This window comes from Rhinolophus hipposideros, assembly GCF_964194185.1.
Source record: "Rhinolophus hipposideros genome assembly, chromosome: 17".
Taxonomy (NCBI): domain Eukaryota; kingdom Metazoa; phylum Chordata; class Mammalia; order Chiroptera; family Rhinolophidae; genus Rhinolophus; species Rhinolophus hipposideros.
In genome coordinates this window covers 16,350,102-16,366,603 of record NC_138063.1, presented here as the reverse complement: position 1 = coordinate 16,366,603, position 16,502 = coordinate 16,350,102, and the positions used below count along the sequence as shown (strand labels likewise).

The 16,502-nt window shown below is 38.4% G+C and overlaps 1 protein-coding gene and 1 long non-coding RNA gene across 3 annotated transcripts; one reads left to right on the top strand and one right to left on the bottom strand.

Moving 5' to 3' along the window:
* The first annotated feature begins 1,393 nt into the window (after window positions 1-1,393).
* LOC308509909 lies at window positions 1,394-8,218 on the top strand. The gene is made up of 3 exons (XR_013995264.1): window positions 1,394-1,555; window positions 2,188-3,500; window positions 4,578-8,218. It is a non-coding gene; the product is annotated as an uncharacterized lncRNA (long non-coding RNA).
* On the bottom strand, window positions 3,281-16,434 carry STARD6 (StAR related lipid transfer domain containing 6; the record flags this gene model as incomplete). Of its 2 annotated transcripts, XM_081078451.1 has the most annotated exons (9): window positions 15,807-16,434; window positions 15,674-15,696; window positions 15,024-15,107; window positions 13,581-13,674; window positions 13,332-13,381; window positions 11,000-11,126; window positions 8,239-8,356; window positions 5,684-5,777; window positions 3,281-3,482 (listed from the first exon to the last, which is right to left on the bottom strand). In XM_081078451.1, the coding sequence occupies exons 4-9, from the start codon at window positions 13,668-13,670 to the stop codon at window positions 3,281-3,283; spliced, it is 681 nt and encodes a 226-aa protein (XP_080934577.1). In that variant the 5' UTR covers window positions 13,671-13,674; window positions 15,024-15,107; window positions 15,674-15,696; window positions 15,807-16,434. The 2 variants fall into 2 exon arrangements, with proteins under 2 accessions (XP_080934577.1, XP_080934576.1); XM_081078450.1 differs by having other exon boundaries at window positions 13,581-14,589; window positions 15,674-16,434.
* Window positions 16,435-16,502: the final 68 nt, after the last annotated feature.

The following is a 16,502-nucleotide window of genomic DNA, read 5'->3' as shown; positions in this document are numbered from 1 at the left end:
TCATCAAAGTATAAATTTGTAATTATTGCAAAATAAAATGTTGCAGTAATTGATTGTGAAAGCTATTTTATGTAGAAAACTGATTAACACTCCTAATACTGAGCAGGGAAAGGGATCGACAGTTAATATGAATATTGAGAGAGTAGATGCTTGATAACTTTATGATGAGTATGTGTGTATATTCTTTTTGAGTCAAGAAAAAAATGTGTGGTGGTTTTGTGGCATTATTTTTGTAATAGATAGCTGTCGGTACAAAAGTTGGTACCTACAAGTAGGGACCTATACAATAAAGAACCTAAAATAATATGGTATTGGCTTTTGAGCAGTAGAGAGTTGAGAAAACTGTTCGTAGGATGGAACAGAGGATGGAACCATGGTGAGGAAACTATTAAGAAGCTGCTATGAAACATTATACAGATGCCAGTACTACCTTGGGAAACAAAATATGCCTAATGAACTTTTGGCTTTGGGCAAGGATAGCTCCAGGAAAAACGTAGACAGCGCCACCTGGTGGCTTTTAGCGCCATAGGCTGAAGTACTGCCAAAAAAGAGTTGAGCTTAAAAAAAAAAGCTGATTGGGTTGTAAGCACAAGTTCAAGGTAATATATGGAGAGCCAGAGCTACTAAATTAGAAAATAAAACTTGTCTTATCTCCAGCCACCCCAGCTATCAGTGTCAAAGTAAGACATGAGCACATGTCAAATATCAAGATTGTGACTATCAGATACTTTGATAAAACTTCTGAGTTAAGATAGTGCTGAATAGATCTCAAGTGGACGAAAGCCTAAGGGTTTGGTCTCTCAGAAGCCTGATCCAAAAGTAGCAGTAAAACAATCTAGAGAAGTGTATGTTGATACCAATTATAGGTATGGCTTTGGAGTGTGTAATGGACCATAACCAGGTACAGAAAGCTCAAAGTAGTAAAGAAAGGTACTAGCAAAAATACCAACTGCCTGACTAAAAGATGAGTGAAGTTATAAAAACGCCTGCTCTGGGTCCTTGACTTTCTTTGGGTAGGAAGTAGTCTGAGAAATTTACTCAGCTGCAAACAAGGGTCATTTCTTCAGAAAGAATAAAGGAAAGGGATGGGGAAAGGAGGACATCTCAGGTAGTGTAACCAAAAGCTGTGGTGAAGAGGGAGTCAAGGAGCAGGATTGGGGTTTTGTCCGGGAACATTTCCCCATTGCCAAAATGGGAGGCCCAGTGGGATATCAGAATTGTTATGAAGCAGTGACTTTGTGCTTCCAAGCTTCCCCTTTCCGATGGGACTGCTTATTGTGGTCATCCTGTTCCTTTTTTCTTATACTGTGTGTGTGTGTGTGTGTGTGTGTGTGTGTGTGTGTGTGTGTGTTTTGAGGCAGAGGGGCAGGTAACTTGTCTTCTTACTTCATAGGTCTCTGGATCAAGAGGAACTGCATTAGCACTTACCACATAGCACAACATTCTAGACGTAAAAGGCTGACACTGGGTCCTGAGGATACCAAGGAAGGCGTGGGGAAGTGGAATGCTGACGAGCCCCTTGTCCCACTACCTTGTTTCACCTTGTTGACGCCAGGTGGGAATGGAGGCCCAGCTCCCCACTGAGCCCTGCCCACACACCAAAGGTGTCTTAGTTTCCTACAGCTACTGTAACAAATTACCCCAAAATGTGGTGGCTTAAAAGAAGTTTTATTCTCTCACTGTTCTGGGACCAGATGTCTGAAATCAAAGTGTCATCAAGGCCGGCCACCCTCTGAGGATTCTAGGGGAGACTCATTGCTTGTGTCTTCCAGCTTCTGGTGGCTCTAGGTGTTCCTTGGTTTGTGGCTGTAGAACTCCCATCTCTGCCTCTGTCCTCACATGGCCTTCTTTTCTCCACCTGTGTCCCCACCATCTATCTCTTGTAAGGACACTTGTAATTAGATTTAGGGTCTACCCAGATAATCCAGGATCTCATTATGAGGACCTTGACTTATATCTGCAAAGATCCCTTTTGCAAATAAGGTCACATTCAAGGTTCTAGGGATTTGACGGGGACATACCTTTTAGGGTATGCAACATACACAGAGGGAAACCACGGGTGCTAGGTGGGGATGGAGGCTCAGCATCCTGCTGGGCTTTGGGGACCCCAGGGATCAGGGAGGGCAGTGGGGGTGGATGGTGACTAGCCCTTCTTTGCACTTACTAGTTCAGTTTTGTTGCTGCCAGGTGAGGTGAAAGCTCACTTTCCCACGGGACCCCGCTGGTACTACCCCAGCAGGGATATCAGAGCACTGTGCTGGGTAGATGACGGAAAACCACCTCCTTGCTTGGTCAGCCTGCACCACCTGGAAGGTAATTAGAGTGCTGTCCGCTTCTGCCAGGTAGAGGATGGAAGATTAGCTCTGCTCAACCTTGCCGACAGCACAGGGTGGGGGTGTCAGAGCCACCACCTGCTTCTGTGGGACAGGGATGAGGTGGGGGAAGATCACCTCTCTGCTTTGTCCCACTGAAACCGTACCATGAGGTCGGTGCAATTGTTAGGTTGCTGTTTGGCTGGTGTAGGCTGGGTATCGTCCAAAAGATTTTTGTTCTGTAGGCCACCCTTTTGTTAGCAGCCACTCCTATGGCTAGGAAGAACAGGTTTTTTCTCGAAGCTTTTGCTGTTCCTGCCTGTTGGTGGTTCCAGGTTGGAGGCTTCTGCAGCGCCCTGTCTGGAGCCTACCGGAGGCAATAAGGAAATGACTCACCGCTATGTCATTTCTCAAGTGTCAAAGGTCCCAGGAAGTTGGCCTTCTTTCCACCTCTGCTTGTTTGTTGTGTTCCGTGCAGGGTTCTTGCGAGGAATGAGCTACTGCATGTTGGCCAGAAACCAGAATTGATTCATGACTCATTCCATTTTAAATTCTAGATATCTTTGGTCATAATTCTAGTGGCATTCTTTTCAAGTTTTACGTTCATGTTTCCCACAATCATCAATCTAAGCAGTAAGTGAAGGAAAAACAATTTAAAATGTATTTTAAACTTTAATTAATGCTGACCTGACCATACATGCTTTCTTATTGATTCTTTTACAGAACATTTTCCAGGGAAAAAAGCAAAAGATAAAAGTGCACTAAGAACACTTGTTACTTGACATCATTCTTCTGTGGGATTAAAAACTATATTTAATGCTGTTCTTTTATACAACTATGGGTTCTTATTTTCACAAAGTACCTTCCATAACCTGTACAAGAATCCTGCCCAGAATAGTTTAACAGTGTTGATGCATCTTGACTTAGAAGCAAACTGCAGCAGCTGCCACACATGTGTTCATCTGGCCTCATTTCTTCTTTGGGAATGATGAATGACCACATTGCTGATGTCCGTGTCCCGAGGCAACTTTGTATGTCTTTATTCCATCTTTCACATTGAGGATGAAGGTCACTAAATTGGAAGGCATGGTTGCTTCAACTATTGAAGGGGACAATTTTCCTCTCATTTCTGTCTGGACAAACATCACGAGTTTGGAATGTGCCGGGTTCCTGTGAACAAAGGAAGAGGTAAAAATATAAAGAGTTTTTAGACTTCTCTGTTGAAGGTACAAGCTAATAGAAAGCAGGAGTCTTGTCTTATTCACTGCTAAGTACCTCCATAGTGCTCACGACAGGATACGTGGTTACTGAAGGAAGGAAGGAAAAAAAGGTGGAGTGGTTTTCGCTCATAAACATTTTACATAAAAATGTTAAGTAGTCAGATTATGTCTTAAAGTCTTCAGTTTTAGTCTGCTTTTCCTTTTTGTCATATTGACTTTTTTTAAATTACAAAATATATGCTTATGAAAATTTAAATACTCAATTTTCATAATTATTGTACTTATTCTGTTCCCCAGAGATAATCTAGTTTTGACTGTATCTTTTCAGACTATTATCTACGTATATACAGATAGCATACATATGTCCATATGTGTACTCCACATATGCATTTTTGTTTTTACAAAAATGAGATATTTTTCTGCAACTAATCTTATTTTTTTATTTTGTTACTGTTAAAGTTGTACATATTTTTAAATTGATAATGCAATGGTGGGTTTCAAGTTGTTATGGTATTTGGAGTCTACTGGATAGCTTTATACGTGCACGATAACTATAACAATTTCTAAAAGGTGTTAATATTTAGAGTATATCGAACATTGCACCCTCTTAATTTGATCCTATGAAAAATTTTAATATCAATATTAAAATATGCAAGGTACCATATAGTTCCACAAAATGAGAGAGATGACCACTGCTCCAACAAACCGCATGAGCGTCCCTTTTCTTCCATCCCCCTCTGCAGAGCTTAGACTATTCTTAAGGTGCTGCATATGGCTGAAGTGAGAATACTCGCTAGCAGTTTGCATGGTCTTAAATGTCTATTTGAGTTTACTAGGGCTTTACACACTTAAGAAAGCCTTTCCAGTGTTTACTGGAGAGTATCTTTACTACTGATAATATGTTTTATAAGTTTACTACACGACTTGTTTACAAATGTTGGCTGTCCAAAATGTTGGGCTGCAAGGAAAGAGAAGGTACAGAAGAATCACTTTTTTGTCAGTGCCTTTTTCTGAGACAATGAATGAGACGACATCTTTTCTCCAGCAGGATGTTGGCAGAGTTCCCACACTAGATGGAAGGTCTGGATCAGAGCTTTTGTCCCGTTTTTTGCAGTGGTGAGGGAAAGTGGACAAGGTGCAGGAAAGGACTTTGCCTGCGAAGTACAGTGTCAGTTGTGCAGTTTCCCCATCTGCATGCCTGCCAGCCGTTTTACCCCGCTGAACCCCGCTGATTTGGAGTGGTAATCCTTCCCTTGTTTTGCTCTCTCCTGCTGTGGACAATAAAGTCTTGGCCCTAGATTCACACACCATCTGTCTTCTGCACTAATGACCCTGTCCCTTAATGCAAATGATTGTGAATGTCTTGTAGTTCTCTGATTCGGTAGTGAAAACATGAAGGAATGCAAGTCTAAAATGTAATTTTATTTTGATTACCTTGACTTAAATATTTTCTTTCTCATATTGAGAGGTTTGTATCTGACCAATATAAAGTTTTTACATCTATTTTTATATCCCAGCTTCTTTTACTGAATATAAAATCATTTACAATAATTAAAACTTAAGGAATTTGTGAAAGGATACACACTCAATTAATGCATATGCATTTACAGAATGTACATTGTATGTTACCATTTTATTATCCCTAGGCTGGCCATCTGTAGGCAATGGCTCATCTCTGATTTCTCCATCTCTTCCCTTAATCTGAATTTACCTATTGGATGTCTCATTCTGCACGTATCTGTTCTCAGTAGTTAGTCTATTGGAAATAATTCATTCAAGATAAAGCATTCATTGCTGAGAAATGTAAGTGTATTATAATTCTAGGGAAATTTATTTTTAATTCACAAAAATTTTTAATAAGTCACAGAAGTGACTGTAATGGAGAAATATGAAACACCAGGTTAAGGTTAACCAGTGTGTGTGACTAGTCCCAGAAACCTCTAATCATACTTTATAGGGAATTATCTTTTCTGGTTATACTTAAAATGAAAATATTTATAAAAAATTATTTTAAAGATCATGTTTAGGGGCATTTTTCCCCCCCAATAGAATATGCTGGTATATATTTCTACTGATGAGTTAGGAATCCTTTGGTTAACAAATCACAACTTGAACTAAAGAACTGTTAAAATAAATGCAAATAACACTTACTCTTGCAGAGGTGAACATACATAGCCACAAGCATGGTTATGACCACGGATATAATTTGACGATGGAGGATATGCTGGAAAATCCACACTTTTAGCTAAGTGATTTAAAAAAAAATAATTAAAATGAAACCTATTTCAAAAAGTAAAAAATTCTATTTCCAGTAGCATATTTTTTAAAATGTATGACAAAGGTTTTAATTTGACCTATTATCAGCATTGACATTAGTTTTATACATGTGCATATGTTTGTACATATCAATGTGTACACAGGCCAAAACTGAGAAAATACCAGTCTGAGCACAATTGTCCTCTCAAACTTTTTCATGCTAGTATTTCTAAAGATACTATTACCTTTTCCATACAGGAAACCATGTTAAAAGTATCATTTAATTTCTTTCTGAGATTTGAAGGAAAAGAAGAAATCACACACAAAAAGGACTTTTCTATTAGGGTTTATAGAGTTTTTTTTGTTGTTAATAATTTTTTAAAATAAAATATTTGATGTGTTTATTTGGTCGGTCAATATAGTTTAAGTGCTCTTTTTTGCTAGTTCCCTAACTTCAAAGTATAACTAAAAATCAGTAGAATTTGTTTTAGGAGTTATGCAGTATAACTGTATTGTATATGAATGTAGAAGGGAGGTCATTTGATTATGGTTAAGTTTATGATAATTATATACTCTTTCTAAAAATATTTTAAAAATATATTTATTCTGTGCAACTGAATCCTCTTGCCAAATAAGATGGATTTTCTTACTGATTTTAACATAAGCCATCAATTCTGTGGGAAGTACAGTGTTAAACACTGGCTTAAGCCTAGCTTAGGAGACAGATGTGGTTGAATGAATTTTCCATTTTCATGGCCTGTTTCATCATCTCAACAGAGCCTATTAGGTTGGCATAATTGTATTGCCAGAAGTGATATTAACATATATCTTCTCTGTTTAAAATGTGGAGATTATATTTGTCTTGAAAACAAAATTTGTTATATTCCAAGAACAAATATGAGTCTTCTGGGAGGCATATTGGGTGGTAGTTAGCACAGATTTTGGAAAATCAGAAAGACTTGAGTTTTAATTCTGGCTCAGCTGCTTACTGCTACGTAACTTATTTTCTGTGAACTTCAGTTTACTTACTAAGTGAGATAAAGCATGCAAAACATTTAGCTCAAAGCAAGGTGCATAGTAAGCTAAACAAAAGCAAAAGAAACATTAAGAAGAAAACTATCAATATTTATTGATAATTCATTCAAAGAAATTGCTTACAGCAATTTAAGTACTGATCACTGAATGAGTGAAAAATTACTACTATTTGTTCATTCTTTACTTCCATACTTCTTTTTTACCACTAAAAATGAGACAGAAATGGTCTTCTTTCAAAACACAGAAAATAGCAGATCTATGATTCAGACAGTATTTTATGTTGTAGGCAGTGAATACATTTTTTTATCTGCCCTCATTTAAAAAAAAAACTGAGACAACTAACTGACAATTACATGAAATATACAGAGGGTGCCAAAAAAATGTATACACATTTTAAGAAAAGAAAAACTGTATTAGAATTGTAATTATACAGATAACAAAAGATGAATACAAGTCATGTTGGACTCCTGCAATGACAAGAGGTGCTTAAAGTGGTTACCATCAGCGTAATTTTAGTACAGTTTTTTTCCTTTCTGAAAATGTGTATACACTTTTTTGGCACCCTCTGTATGAGACAACTATAAGAAAGTGATGAACATCAGTCCTCAGTGGTGTGCTGCAACGAAGCTCACCATGTGCGTGAGTGCTATTAGCAGAGCTATGACTCCACCAGGACTCTGAAACTTAGTACTACAGACATACCAGAGTAACTGAAACCTTGTTGGGAAATAATAATGAATAACACATAACTGTCCCTATCGCCAAGTAGTTGACAGGAGGAATTCAGATAGTAGTGATGAGATTAAATTGAATTCTGGAGAAAACCAGGGCTCTGGGCCACTATCCTACCAAAATCCCTCCACCAGACTTATCTTGAGTTGTTGGGGTTCAAAGGTCTTTGTGGTATGAACTGGTTTGTTTTCAGTGAATAATGCAAGTTAGGAAATGGTTGCACATTGTATTTTTACAGAGGGAGACATATTTTGTGCTAAAGAGATATCAGTATATTTATGTGAAGATTCGGGAATTGTATCAGTACTGAATATGCTCATTATCCACAATTCAAATACAAAACAAATATCTAAAGATTACTTTTGTTTCTTAGTAGTTTTTAAATGTCTGCTCCGAAGTTTTAGCCAACAAGGATGTTTGTACTCAGTGCTGCAGGCTATATGCTGCAAAAAGGCCAGTAGGAGCTGGTAATCATTGACTGTAATACGCTAAACGGCATCTCCAGAGCTGGGTAAAGCATCAGATTTGTCTATGTTATGCATGTATTCATTAATCTCACTAAGCAAATAAAAAAATAAAGAATTGAAAATATATTTCTTATGAAATGTGAGTTAAAGGAAAAACATTTATTAATGACTCATACTATTATAATTCTAAAATGTGGGCAAAATGTTTCAACTTACAACTGATAACATTCATATTCCCTTCGTAGCGCTTGAGGTACACTAAGTCGATAAAGTCTCGGGGGGAAATTGTGCCCATAGCAAAACTTTGTGTGATGGTATGACATATGAATGTGTCCTGAAACAAATCAAACCATAAAGATTGCAGCAGTTATTTAATATCTCTTCTTTGTATTCCTCCCCAAAGAATTTTACTGCGTAATTTTGGCCACTATTTGGAAAAAGCAGGGCTTTGAAGTTTTAAACTTATCACTAAATCAGCCTGCATTTTCAGTGTTGAAGGATCATTAGACCAATAACTATAAGTGCAGGGCAACAAAAGCAAAAACAAGTGGGACTACATCAAACTAAAAAGCTCCTGCACAGCAAAGAAAAGCATCAACAAAATGAAAAGACAACCAAGAGAATGGGGGGAAATATTTGTAAATCATACATCTGATAAGGGGACCCCAGATTTCCTGATTCCCAGTACAGTACCATTTTTACTACTTCACATTGGCCAGGTAATATATTCTGAAAAGTATATTGATTTAGCACCTATGGTGTAAGGCCTAAAATTAAATGACCAATATTATGTGCTAACAAGACAACTGGTGGAATAAGGAGGACAAGTTCCTCTCCAGACTCTGTTCCCGCAGATAAGGACCCTTAGCCAAACAACCCTCCTTATCAACAGGATCAGGCACAGTTCCTACTTATCCCTGAGCAGTGGGTTTTCACTCCCCTGCGAGCCTGGAAAATTATTCTAACAACCAATCGCATCCACTTGCATGAATCGGGGTCACCTCAATCTCTTGATACTATAAAGCCTGCCTCGCTGGTTATTCACTCTGTTCCTGAGTGCAACTCCCATGTCACACGGCATGGCATGCTGTGTCCCTGAGTCTAGCCAAGCTACTCCATGATTTTGCTGCCTCAGCATCCATTTGGTTGGGCCAAGCAGCCTGCTGTGGCCTTAAACAGACACTTGCCCCTTCATGCAAGTACGTGCCCTAGATAACAGCCCAAACTCACAAGCAAATGCAGGTTCCTGATATGACTTTCCAACAGCCCTGTGTTCAGCAGTCTCCCATGCCACCCCCTTCCCTTTGTGAGCCCCTTAGATGAGCTCCTCCATGGAGCTTACCAAAACCCTGCTCTTTTTGGTTTGAATTGAGATCAGGCCTTAATCCTGGAACCCCAAAGCACTCTACCCACAGACCCTAGGAAAGGCATGGCCTTAGGTCCTGCCTGTCTGCCTTGAGCTCCCTGGGTGGCCCCTTGAGGCTTGCTGTGTAACTTCCCCAAGGACCTGTGAGTGCAAACTTCTCTATTTCAATTTCTCTTGTGGTCTTTTTTTGAAACATGGCTCACCATCCGGCATCCTATGTTCCACTTCATAAATGTTAGTTTAACAAAGTCATAGCAGTCCTCTCCTAGGCTGTGATTAATTATTAATAAGCTGCTGTTGATCTCACTTGTCGAGTGTTGGATGTCATGTTTGACCACTGCTTTAAATCCTAAAGCAGGAATCCCTCCCTCACCCATGGGGTGAATGAGTCATTAAAACACACCTCATGATGAATATTCACAGGAAGGTAAAAAAGCTCTTTTAGGGTAATGCTATTCAGAGATACTCCCCAAACAGTGCTATACTGTAAAGGGCCTGGAATTTGGAATCAGAAGATCAGGTATAAACCTGGTCGTACCATATATTGCCTATGGTGACCTTGAGCAAGTCACATAACTTCTCTGTTTTCAAGTTTCCTGATGCCAAGTCTAGTCTTTCCATTATTACAGCTGACTTGCAGCCAACAGCAGAAATATCTGAGGTGCTAACAGAACTATATAATTAGTATCATACAATCGTGAATGAAACAGTCCAAGGTGTGGATTTTCATGTCATGGACCACGTTTCTCAAACTGAATGTTCAACTCCCAAGAGGATCATGATCATGATTTTTTTTTGGTGGCTAGGAACTTCAGCACATCTCTATGAGATGAAACCTTCCTGGGCTTTTGTACAACCTCTCCCTACTCCCAGACTTTACAATCAGTTTACTAAAAGGAGGTAAAAGTTAACCTAAAGAGTTCTAAATAAATAAGACGATGAGAGACTTGTTTGTCTCGTTCTTCCTCTCTCATTTCATTCATTTTTTTCCTCTTCCTGAGCTTTCACTCTACCCTCACCTCATACTGATCTTTTCTTCTCCCCCCTTCTTAGCCCTACTTGCCTCTATGACTTTAACTTTCTACAACAATTACCCATATTTTCTTTTCTCGGTTTTTATTCTCCCTATCTGTTTAACTGAGATGATGTATTTAAGTGTGTCTAAAACTACAACCATCTACACATTATTTCAGACTTTATCCTCACTCTTAAAAGTTACATGCTGTTTGTTCTTAAGTCCCTATAATATGTGTCTACATTGTTCTTGTTATCTAATGTCTTATAAATAATATAAATTTACTGACTTCCCATTAACAAGGCACGCTTAGTCTTTTTTGTTTTTCCCACTTAATGTGGGAGAATCCATCAGTTCGTCTCCTCACAACCAAAGGCACACATCTCAAGAGAGGTGACCAGCTTCACTCTGTGGTATGCATTTAAAACAGAATGAGGCTAATTGGAATTAAACTCTTGAGTAATAAAAAGATGTCAACTCAATTTGAATCTATAAAATATGAGGTGTCTACATAATATAGGTTTAATAAACTCAAATCACTAAGCTATAAAACTAAAACTAATACAGTAAAAGTCCAAAATTAAACAACATATTACCGAATCAATCTTGTGTACCATATTGTACGTTTTCAATGCTTTATCCCATGTAACTCTATTTTCAGGTTTGTAGAGGAAATCAGATAGTTTACATGTTGGTTCTGGAATTACACCTTCAACACGGTATCTATAGTTAACAAAATAAAGAAAATTCAAAATTTAACAAGTTTCATCTAAGTTGACTAATTTAGCAAATACCAGTAAAGAAAACTTGAAGGTAATATCAGCAATTCAAAACACTAATGTTCAATTGGAAGTGGCAAAGTTAATTTAAATATGCATTGCAATAATTAATATAAATTATTTAAAAATTCATTTTTCTGCAAATTTTGTTTATAATGTTTCTATAGTTGTCTTTCTAAAGGTGCTACTTTCACTTAGGATTTTTCTAAAATCTTTCTCATAAATACTTACCTGCTGTATTTATCATAGGTCAACAGTAATTGATGAGAAGTTTGTGTGCTTATGCAGTATCTTGTGGCCCTAATTCCTAATTTGAGGATGTAATGTGGTCTAAACCAGAGGTCAGCACACTGCTCAGTAGAGGAAGAGATGGTAAATAATTTAGGCTTTGTGAGCTGCTCAGTGTATGTTGCAACTATTCAACTTGGCTAGTGTGGCAGTAAAGCAGCCATACACAGTATAGAATGAATGGGCATATCTCTGTTACAATTAAACTTTATTTTTAGACCCTGACTTTTGAATTTCATTTATTTTTCGCACATCAGGATTTGGGCAAATAACTAACATTTTTGTTTATCCATCAATGAAATTGAGTTTGCTTATCCATTGCTGAAATTAAGACAATGTGAGAAAACTGGATTAAAACCCACTATTTAGCAGAAGGTTGTTATATGCAAATGAAGTCTGAATAATATTGGCAAATGAAGTCTGAATAATATTGCCTATTACTCTCTGTCTGTTAATCATTCTTTCCAAACTAAGAGAATAGGTTAAATAAAACCAAAATTTTAAACCTCTAAAAAGTTAAAATTTCTGGAGGAAATGAGAAAAAAAAACAAAACAAATGCTATTGTTACGGAAAATAGTTGTCATATTTATGAAGAGTTCTTCCTCTGACCCTTTGTTTTTAGATTTGGTAAACAAATAAGGAATTCATTAGACTATTTCTTGATTAATTTCTCTTTGAAAGCTCGGTTGGTCTCTAATTTTCTCTATGAGATATCCTCAAATATTTTTAGTATGTAAGGTTTTCTTTCTTCAGACATAACTTGGCTGAGTTCAGGTATCCCCAGAGCCACAAATTAGCAAAGGAATGACGTCTTACTGGCTCAAGAGAGTCAAGTATAATCTCTGACCCATCACCGACTGAAAAATAAGCTATTCTGACAACTATAAAATAAAATCATACTCATTGCTGGTGGTCTGAAAGAATGTGTGTATGCCCAAGGTTGTGCCCTCTGAGTCAAGACCGGTGAAACAACTTCCAAGCCGCCAGTCCCTGGCTAAATGCAGGGCAAAACCATAAAAAATTCCTTGAACTGTGTGAAAACAGTCTCCAGAGAGGTAAGCAGGAGCTAGAATCGTGCCTCGCAGACCATGATAAAGGGTTTGCATTTTATATCAGACGCAATGGGAAGGCATTAGAAGATTTGGGGCAAGGAAGTGCCAATCTGAATTATACATAAGAAGTCTACTTTGTCCATTGTGTGATGAATAGGATGTAGTTGGTAAGAGTAGACACATGGAGTCCATTAGGAGTTAGTGAAATGGTCCAGATGGGAGATGATGGTGGCATGCCCTGGGATGGGAGCAGGAAGATAATGAAAAATAAATCACTTCTCTCTGTACATGTCTAGTCAATTAGATCACATTAGAATCTGAGATCATCCATTATCTTGGCCTATGTTTTACAAGCATGTTCTTGGTCAAAATATTTGGAAAAGTTTGACTTAAACAGGTTTCTTTAGGATTTCTCTGAACTTTAGAGTGACTCTCCAACAAGAGAAGATAGTCTGGAGTGTTTTGAAAAAGTTATTTGACCATCATCCCACTTGCAGGATTACATTTATCAGATACTAGATTGGCAAAGTGCATTTGACCATACTATCCATCCCAACGTGTACAACGTTTACACTCAGTTGTCCATTATAAATTCATATGCACGTTTCTTGCTTTGATTATTTACAACTCATTAAATAAAACCGCGAAACTATGTTTTGAAGTACTGGAAAAAAATTAAGCTTCCCTAGTTTTTTCCTGATCACTAACAAATAATGTGTTATCACTAATGAAGCAGAATTAAATTCTACATACATCAGTGCCACTGATTATTTCAAAACAATGATTGTAAGTAGGAAATTGTACTCACAGATTTCCATGGAATTTTTTAGAAGGCTTGCTGGAAACAGTTACTTTTTTCTCAAAGGGGAACAAAAATCCACAAATAAATTAGCTATCAGATACAGAAAAAAAGGAAAAACAAAAAACAAAACAAAACAAAAATCCAAAGTAAAAATATATGTTTTTGTTGTAAAAATATATTTTAAAAATGTCTGCACAATGAATTGTTTCTTATTAAAAGACAAACCCTTGAAATATATTTAACTTGTTTTCTTACTGAAATTTTAACCACTTTCCAGCCTGATGTATCTTGATTGTAACCTAAAATTTCTTGAGCAGTTTGCTGGGCAAGTGCCTTATAGTCCATCTACCTGCAAAGTTTTAAAAACAAATAACTGGTAAAAATGTAGTCATACAAAACATTTAAAAATGCTGTACTATATTTTGATACTATTTCTACAGTGCCCATCACATAACAATGAACAATAATTACTTATTGAATGCATGTATGCATGAATCCCTTCTTCCTTATTCAGTATTTCAAATGAGAAAACACAGTGTGGTACACAGAGCAGGCTTTGGAGTCAGAGACCTGGGGCCACATCCTGTCTCTGCCATTGACTAATTGTGAACCATGTTATTTAATATTCCTGTTTCCCCATGTTCTCAAGTTTTAAAACTGGGATAATATCGAACTCTGTAAAATTAATGTGAGGATTAAATGAGATAATGCATTTAAATGTCCCACCCATTCCTTGGTACATAATTGTCATTCAATAAATCATTATTTCTAATAGCTTAATTATGCTTCCTTTCTCTTGTAAAGCATAGTCTGCGGATCAGATGTTCTTGGGAATTAATCTTTTTAAAGTGAGTGGCAGTGGCACTAAATGATCTGAGCCCTGGCTTCCTCTCCAAAGGCAACTTTTGTCTACATCTACCACTTGGCTGTAATCATATTGACCTCCTGGCTGTTACTCAAATACACCCAAGCATCTTCCTACCTCAGGGTCTTTGTATTTGCTGTTCCCTCTGCTTGTAACATTCTTCCCCAATATTAATGACTGACTCCTCTTCATTGGTGTCTTTGTTTAAATGTCACCTCTTCAGACAGGATACCAAGTTCACATCAATTTAGTTTAAATGCATTTACTGAACCCTTACCAGGGGTTAGGGATAGTAAAAACAGTAGAGTAGGATATTGTTTCTGCTGTGAATGAGTTTGGGAAGCTGGAGTCTTATTGGTCTTCTGGACCATCATGCACTTTTCAGTCAGGGGAAGCTGGCTGGTATGGTGGAAAGAACATGACAACACAGAGCTGGATTCAAATCCTGCCTTTGCCACTCACCACCAGCTATATTATTTTGGATAAATTGCTTAATTTTTGAACTTCAATTTTCACATCTAAATTGGGGATAATAATATCTATCTCATGGGGTCATTATAAGGATTAAGGGAGTGATCAAAAAAATTTCTGTTCTGAAAATGGACATTTAAAGCTATCTTTAAAAAAATTCTCCATAGAGTTGCCTCAATAAATCTTAAATTATCAAAATATGTCTTCCTTAGCTTTCACCTAAAGCTCTTTAGGTTGGAACATAAATCTATTTTCTCTTGTTTAGTTCTCAGCAATGAATGACACTTAGTTACATCCATATTCGAATAACTTTCTTAAACCATTATAACTCCTCTTTCCTTGTAGATTCTTGGTTCCTTTACCTTTTCTAATAGATCTAGTCCAGGATTTTAATAACTATTGGGACTTTCCTCCAAATCCTCACGGAGATCTTCATATCTCTTAACCTGTGAAGGAACAAAATGGAAGTAGGATTATTTTGATCCATGAATTATGTCACTATATCTGATAATTTCCTTTATATTCCCAGAGTCCTTTATTTACAATCTATGTCCTCATTAGGAAACATTTGCTATCTATACCCCAAGGTGGAAGAAAAGGGTAGTACCTAAGAGAAATGTTCAAGATACTGCCTAGGTGGAGTGTGCATAATAAAAGGTCTAACTTTTTAACTTCACGCCATGAACAATCCTTGCCAGGTCTCTGACCTGGGCTTGTCCCAGCATAAATAACACAGTTCTTTATTTCCTATCAGAAATGTACTTGCTATTGACTGATCTAGGAATTGAATTGCACAGGTGATTGGAAAATAACCACTAGAGTGTAAACTCCTGCAGGCACTTTGTCTTATTCATTTTCAAAACACCTAGCACTTACTGCCCCAATAAACGAACCACTCAACTGAATTTTATAGCTTCTGGACTTTTTCATTTGCTAAGAAAAGGGGAAGGTTAAATTTAGTGGGCTAGAGAGGTTGAAAGCAGAGTAATCAGCAAGACTACAGTTGTATTACCTGGTGACGTAACATCGGATGAGCTGGAACATGTTCAGGTGGAGTAATCAAGGATAATCAAGGATAATCAAGGACCCAGAGGGCGTGGAAAACCAACACAAACTAATATTGAGATGGCATCTTTTTGGGATACACCATTTGGTTGAAACTGTATTCTTCGCACCTCATTTCCTGTCCCAGCCTCGTAGACAGGTTCACACACGTTGTTAGTGGGTCTTTACATCTGTTTGTATAATCTCCCACTTTCTGGGCTGCCTGACTGGGTCCCCACTCCGTGCTGGGTCACTGCCATTCTTCCTGGGAATCAAGGTTCCCACGAAGTTTGTTAAATCCCCATCCCTGGCCAAACTCCCCTCCTCCAATTTCGCATCTACTTTGAGTGTGAGGAGCTGGCTGGAAGCGCGGGAGGGCCGAGCTCAGGGATAAAAATGGGGAAGGCACGGATGGAGGGAGGGAAGAAGGCGGTCGGGGGAGATGCCCCCTGCCCCTCTGGCCGAGATGGTGTCTGATCCTGGGAGGGGTGCTCTGAAAGCGGGGAGGCCGAGCTTGGAAGGACTGGGGAGGTGGAGGTGGCTCTCGGCAACCGAAACGTCCGCCACAAGGGCCCCGAGTCTCCTTCCCCACCCGATCCCCTCACACAGTCCCAGGAGCCCGCCGAGGGCTCAGCGTGTCGTCTGCGCCGACTGGCGGCAAAGAGCCGTGACGGAGGTGGGGAGGGCGTGCGCGGCAGCGGCGCGGATCTTGCCCAGGACCCGCGCCCCAGAAAGATGGAAAGGGAGAAACTACACTCCCCAGCAGGCAGTGCGACCGCACGCCCCCGACGTCCCCT